Consider the following 7472-nt stretch of genomic DNA (forward strand, 5'->3'; position numbering starts at 1 on the left):
AGGACATGGTAGAAGATAAAGCAAGGAAAGTCTATAGAGACAAAAGCAAACTGAGCTTTTTTTATGGGCCAGCATAAAGATCTTAAGCATTACCGAAATCAGCCCTGACTGGTGTGGCTCAGTGGACTGAACGCTGACCTGCAAACCAAAAGGTCACAGGTTTGATTCCCAGTCAGGGCACATGCCTGAGTTGCATGCCAGGTCCCCAGTAGGGGGCACATTCATTAGAGGCAACTGATCAGTGTATCTCTCATACATCAATGTTTCTCTCCCTCTCCTTCTCCCACCCGTCCCCTCTCTCTAAAAATAAATTAATTAAATTAAAAATAAATAAGTAAACATTACTGACATCAGTGTGACAGAATGCACACGAGGAAAAGCAGGTCTGAAAACAATAATAGTGTAAATGATTGTCCAACCACTCAGCTGTATACCTGCAACCACATACAGAAGAAAATTGAAAGGCAAAAGAAAAAGATGGGGAGTTTGGGGCAGGTTCAAGTATGAGATGCTCATGGGGATATTTATCGTTTTGTTTTTAATGCCTGGTTATGGCTTTTAAATATGCATAAGTAAGTTTTAACATCAGAAAGGAGCTTCCCCCAGTCACAGAAATAGCAGGCATTGGTTTGTACCCTCACCTTACCATATGGTATTTTTTTTGAATGGCTATTCATGAATTTTGCTACATGAAAAATTCAGGCCTAGTAGAAATCTCTCATTTACCAGGAGGGAAACCTGGGAAACCAAATGGAATAAGACTTAAGTGCAGAGGTAGTAGCATCATTAGGGCCACGGGAGCCAAAGAATTTGGGGGCCCAGAGAAAAAAAGAATAGAAGGAGTGTTTGTTTAGTAGGCAGAGGATGCAAGGCATGGGTAGGTGCCTCACTGTTTTTCTTGCATCTTCACATGCAGATGGCAGAAAATGAGCTCCATGTCTTTGCTCTTCAAACGGACACCTCCCAAGCCCTTTGAAGTGGAGAGTGATTTTAAGTTTTTCAAGTCTCTTTCTTCCTCCAAGGTAACTTTTCAAAGCACCAACACACAAAAAACACTTTACTTTTATTTTCCTGAATTTAGATATGTCCAGTGTATTCATTTTCTGTGGGTGCTGTTGCAAATTCCCACACACTAAGTGGTCTGAACAGCACAAGTGAATGATTTCACTCTTCTGTGGGTCACAAGTCTGACCTGGGTCCCCCTGGACTAAAATTCAGACATTGCCAGGGCTGGGCTCCATTTCTGGAGACTCTAGGACAGACCATCACATATCTTAGTGTGAGGCCCCCTTCCTTCATCTTCAAAGGCAGAAATGATGCATCTCTCTGACCAGCCTTCTGGGGTCCCCTGACTCAGGAAAGGTTCTCCGCTTTCATGGAATCCTGTGATGAGACTGGGCCCCCCTGGAGAATCCATCTCGAAGTTCTTAACTTTAATCACGTCTGCAAAATCCCTTTTGCCAGATGAAGCAATATATTCCCAAATTGGGGTGGGGGTGGGGAGAGGGCACAGACATCATTGGTGGCCATTATTCTGCTCACTGAAGGTAAAAAGAAATATTTTTTAAAGTCATTTAGCGGAAACAAATAAATTTGGGGAAATCTCTAGAAAGGGTTTAAAGCCCTTAAAACAATTAGCCCTGGCTGGCGTAGCTCAGTGGATTGAGCACAGGCTGCGGACCAGGCATCGCAGGTTCGATTCCCAGTCAGGGCACATGCCTGGGTTGCAGGCCACGGCCCCCAGCAACCGCACATTGATATTTCTCTCTCTCTCCCTCCCCTCTCTAAAAATTCATAAATAAAATCTTTAAAAAAAAAACAATTAAATGCCCCTAAAGATCACAAGACTTATCCTCTTCTTACCACACTTTCATTTTCTCAATTGTCTGATACAATAACAAAGGTTTAACGCCAATGTTGAGTTAAAATACCTTCCACTTAGAAATCTCTGATTTTTACCAGCAATCTTGTTTGCCCATTCCTTTTCATGATCAGTTATGTATTATTTCTTGATTCAATTTCCTGCTTTATCACTGACATATTACTGGTAATAATGCAATGATAGTAAATCTTACACTTAAGTAGCGCCTTAAGTAGGGAATATATTGTTTCATCTGGCAAAAGGGACTTTGCAGAGGTGATTGAGGTTAAGAACTTCGAGATGGATTCTCCAGGGGGAAGCCAAGACTCATCACAGGATTCCATGAAAGCAGAGAACCTTTCCTGAATCGGGGGACTCCGGAAGGCTATCTTACTATGCACATTATCTTATTTGATCCTGACAGATACTGAACAGGACAAAACCTTGCCTAAGGTCATGCAACTAGGAAGTGGCAGAGTCAGAATCTGAACCCAGGGAACTGGCCACTGACGGAATGAATGTTCCCTTTCCCTAAACAGTCACTCCTGTTTTGCAGAATCGAAAACATAACTTGGAAGGTTTCATGACTGAAAACAGAGAGGCCGGGATTGTTTTTGGTTCTCTGCCTATATACAGGGTGAGTCGACCATTTCCAGGACTAGTGTGGTTACAGAGCAGTAGGGACCCTGATGCCTCAGTCTCATTCCCAGCCCCGGGGCTACGAGCCAGGTGGGAGAAAGCTGCAGAACCGAGCTCACCGATGCTTCCATAAACACGCATGCGCGACTGGACCTCCCTCCCCACCCGCCCCGAGAAGTCTTCCTTCGGTCCCACGTGCTGTCCGCCTGTATCACTTGCCTTTGGCATTCTGCATGAACAACACTGCGGGAAACTGTTTTGAACTTCACCCTGGCTCTCCCTTACCTACAGGACAAAATCCGAATGCTTTTCACCTGGCCTACGAACCTTTCCTGGCCTTGCCTCTGCCTGAACTGTGTGACTAATAGTGGGCAACTGTGAAAGGGGGCGGGGGTGTGTCTTAGAGCAGCTGACGTTGCTCACTCCGTATCCCCGGCCCCGGGCCCGGCATTCACATTACAGAAGCAGTCACTCCAGTATGTGTTACTTTTTGTTTATCGCTAACAGGTGCAGAGCCCCACTAGCCTAAGGTTCCTTCCACTCATTGGTTCAGAGGCGCTAAAGGAGGCTCCGGATGGATTACCAGGAAGGAAAAAGGGAGGTCATGTTCCACATGAAAGAGTGAGTTGGTATTTAGAATTCCAGCGTACACCCCACTTACGTTTGGGTTGTTATTGCCTGCACTGAAAGGGGTAACAGATGACAAACGCAACGACGGGAACAACAAAAAGCTGCTTTATTTAATATATATATATATATATATATATAAAACGTGACCATAATTTTGTTCCTTTAAGCCCTTAATGAGAATATGAATGAATCCTGTTCATTATTAATTCTACCAATCATTTGAATAAGAACTTTTGGCAACAGAAGAGTATTTTGATAAACATACTATCATTTAATTTGTTAAGTAACCGATAAAACACAGTGGTGTAAATTATCCAAAACTAACAGTTAAGCAAAAGAGTATTTGTTTTGGGTTTTATCATTCATAGATTTTTATGCCCCATATTTGTGTTTTCTTACTTTATCTGGTATTAAATTTTCTACTTAGAAAACGTAAAGTATATCATTTGTTATTGTGCAAAAGAAACAACAGACCCAAAATGGAGTCACTTAGGCTAAGCTCCACCGAGACTCACTACCTAAGCTAACTGCAGTCTCCGCCTTTCCCAGGACTGGAATTTTAAACTGATCAGTTTGGGATTTTCTGATCAACACTAGTGATAAAACTCCTTGCCTTCCCCTAAAGGGAAGGACTTGCCCTGAAATAATTCTATTTTTTAAGCTCCTTGCCCCACCCTCCTCCTGCCTATGAAAACCTCCCTTTTCTATCGCTCCTCAGAGCACCTTTCTGTTTACTAGAGGGGATGCAGCCTGATTCATGGATCATTTAGTACAGTCAGTTACATCCTCTGATTTCCTCAGTTGAATATTCTTATTTAAAAGTACAAACTAAGGGACAGGGGAAAAAAGTGGTCAAATATATCTTAATTAGCAGTGGGAAAGCAAAAATAGAATTAAGAATTATTCATGGCTAATCTACATAATGAATTATGGTTACTCAGCCAGAAACTGACTCTATGATGATGAATTTCATCAGAGATCATTAAATTTGACAAATTATTTGTCCAGACATTAAGGAATTTTTAACGTGCCTGTTATTTTAATAGGTGCTTTGTTTTCTCTTAATTGCTTTGATAGGTCACTAACCACACAGAAACAGTCAAAGGGATGAAATGTCTCCATTTACTTACAAAAAAGGAGCCACAAAAATCATGATTAAAAATTCCTTTTCTAGTCCTGGCTGGTGTAGCTCAGTGGATTGAGCACAGGCTGTGAACCAAAGCATGGCAGGTTCGATTCCCAGCCAGGGTACATGCCGGGGTTGCAGGCCATGACCCCCAGCAACCACACATTGATGTCTCTCTCTCTCTCTCTCTCTCTCTCTCTCTCTCTCATTCCCTCTTTTCCCTCTCTAAAAATAAATAAATAAATCTAAAAAAAATAAAATAAAAATTCCTGGTTTCATGAAGAAAAGAGTTAAGGGTAGCCACAGGGCTAAAATGAGTTTACAAAATAAAATCAGGTCCCTTTCAGAGCAAGATGGCAGAGTAAGTCTGGAGACTGGCATAGACTGACACATTACTACCTGTGTACACGGACTGTGTGCAGAAACCCAAACAGCTGTGAGTTGGGACATAGCGGATGAAGCCAAATCCATAAATACACATCAAAGGCCTAATTTTGTAAAGAGCACTTCCAGGAAGGCTGACACAAAATTGCCTCCGAAAGTCGAGTGTTCAGATTTCAGTTTTGTGAAACGAACGTTTACGGAATCCCTGAAAATGTCACTGTGCACTCTGCACTGTGCGGGGCACCAAGAAACTGACCACAGACCCAGCGCCCACGGGAGGGTTGCAGGGAGAAACTTCTCTGAGCCGAGTTCAAAAGCAGGCATCTGTTCTCTTGGACTTATTCTTTTTCATTTATTAAGAGGATAGTTAAGTAAGTCAACCTACTTTCTTTCTAGGAGGACTAAATTTTTGTAAAAATTAGCAGTGTCACTTGACTCTAGAAAATGGTGTTTGTCTTGTAAGGCCCACGAATTGCTGATACGTCCTTTATTTCACAGATGCAACGGAGGAAAAGTCTGAAAAGAAATCTCGTCCCGCAAATAAATCTGGCTCCCGCCTTCTTCCCAGGAATCTCCAAATAAGAGAAAAAATCAGAACTAGCTGCCATGGCCTGAGCTGCATGTGAAACGGCAAGGTCTCAGTAATACGCCGGTCTTTATTTCAGGGTGCAAGCGAGGGTCCACCAGACACTGGCCCCCCTCCCGGTAACCTCAGGCCAGCTACTCAATGATTGCTCAGGGAGTTTGAGGTCTCAGCTCTGAACACCAAGCAAGCAGCCAGCAGCCAGGTGGCCAACTTGTCCCATACGTTGAAATCTACTTAAGGAATAGGCGATGCTTCTTGTTGACTGTCAGCGAAATAACAAAGGAAACAAAGAAAATCAATAGTATCAGTGGATCTAAACAATATGGTCATCAACAATTAGCTTCCCCCTTCCCCATTGTTCACCCTAATTCATAACCAGAATTATCAAAAAGTAAGCATTAAGAGGCAAATTACTTGTATGTCCTGCTATGTAGTATACAAAAGAATTATTATTAAAAAGGAAAAAGTGCCAGTCAAGCTTCTAGCTATTTATCTTCTTTAGAGAAGTGGCATATGGAAGGAATGTTCAGAGTTTCTTAGATAAAGTCAGAAGTTATTTACATTTATTCTAGAAGTAGCTCCACATAAATAGAACTGGAATAATTATCTGAACTTCCTAGGGTCTATTGCTTACTCATGCTTTTATTCATTGATTTTGTTGTTTTGGCCAAATAATTTATGTTGCCAATGGGAACTCCTACAAAAATAAAAGCATCTAAGTTTGATCAATAATAAATGAGACTTTAAATAAGTCAAAGGCATGAGGAAAATACCAGAACCAAAGCCTGCTGACAGGCTGACCTAGGCCTTTTTGGGAAATGACTCCAAGCTCTGAGTGATAAAAGCATTCCCATGTCAATTAATAAGTCTACTTTCGCCAAAGCACCAGGCCACTTGGCTAAAACAAACAAACAAACAAACAAACAAAAACAAAAACTGTGGTCCCTGAATTTAATTCTGCCTTTCCGTTCTGGGAAGGATTCTGTAGTCCTTAAAATCCCAACAACTTCAGAGAACTAAAGACATTTTAATTCATAGGGACTTTATTCACACACTTCTGTTTATTTCTAGGCAGGTAGTAATATGTCATGTGATTTCCCCTACTAATTTTCTTTTAATTTTTTTCTTCAAGTATTTTAACCAAACAAGAAACTAAAGTCCCAAAAGAAAATAGGGAATATTAAGGCTTTTTAAACTTTTTAAAAGTAATTTGTATAATTCACTCAAGTGAAAGAAGAGACTTTAGAAAAACACAGCATAGTCATGGAAAATTAGCACTATCAATACCTAAGTAAGCCATATTTTTTTTAAATTGATGTATAAAATTATGTTACTTTCAGGTGTAAAACATAATGATTTGATATGAATATATACTGAGAAATGATCACCACCGGAAGTCTAGTTACCATCCATTACCATATAATGACAAATTTTTTTCTTGCAATGAAGACTTTGAAGATCTACTTGCTGAACGACTTTCAGATACTCGACCTGGTATCATTAGTTCCAGTCACCTTGCTGTATGTTATATCCATGACTAACTGATATTCTAAATGAAGTTTGTACCTTTTGACCTCCTTTACCCATGTCATCCCAGAAAATTCTTTTTAAAAAGAAATTCTAAAAGTGAAAACAAAATGTCCAAGGAGTTTATGAAAATGATTCTCTTTCCTCCCTTTTAATCTCAGTTGTAACAAAAGGTCATTTCACCCCTAGGCATAGATTTCCTGAAATAAGATGGTGTTAAATACCTTCCCGTGTAGGCAATCCCTGCAACATGGCATCTGAGATTCTCAATTATCTCTCACTCCCCTTTTTGACTGAGCAACTCTCTCAAACTTCTTTTAACAGAAATATGCAATTTCTTCATATGTAAGAATTTAAAATTTTCTTCAGTATTTTTGTACATTATGTAACAAGAGATTTTATATCAGTCAGTATACTGGTAAGAATGGCAGTGTAACTAATTATATAATTATAATTTGTTAGGATTCATATAATATGTAGAAAATTTCGTCTTTCCTGTCATTTGTCAATGGACAGGCTGATGAAAGAAACCATTTAAGAAAAAGGCTGGACTTGACAAACAAATTAAGAATATTTTATTCCATCATATTTGGTGTGGTATAAAAATGTTTACTAAAATAGAGAGCACTGACTTGTGTCTCAGGTAACAGTAGTCTAGGTAAATCAGACCAGTCACTCCCACTGAGGACAACTTGCACAGACAGACAACACACAGAAAA

At 40.2% G+C, this 7472-nt stretch overlaps 1 protein-coding gene across 1 annotated transcript in view; it reads left to right on the plus strand.

Annotated features, from left to right (window-relative positions):
- WDR64 (WD repeat domain 64) overlaps window positions 1–5920 on the plus strand; it is a 72954-nt gene extending 67034 nt beyond the window's left edge. The window contains exons 25-28 of the mRNA XM_028531381.2: window positions 917–1022; window positions 2418–2498; window positions 3008–3121; window positions 5139–5920. Coding sequence (XP_028387182.1) covers window positions 917–1022; window positions 2418–2498; window positions 3008–3121; window positions 5139–5222 — 385 coding nt within the window. The 3' untranslated portion in view covers window positions 5223–5920. The remainder of the gene's footprint in view (window positions 1–916; window positions 1023–2417; window positions 2499–3007; window positions 3122–5138) is intronic.
- Window positions 5921–7472: the final 1552 nt, after the last annotated feature.

Source organism: Phyllostomus discolor, chromosome 15, assembly GCF_004126475.2.
Source record: "Phyllostomus discolor isolate MPI-MPIP mPhyDis1 chromosome 15, mPhyDis1.pri.v3, whole genome shotgun sequence".
Classification (NCBI taxonomy): domain Eukaryota; kingdom Metazoa; phylum Chordata; class Mammalia; order Chiroptera; family Phyllostomidae; genus Phyllostomus; species Phyllostomus discolor.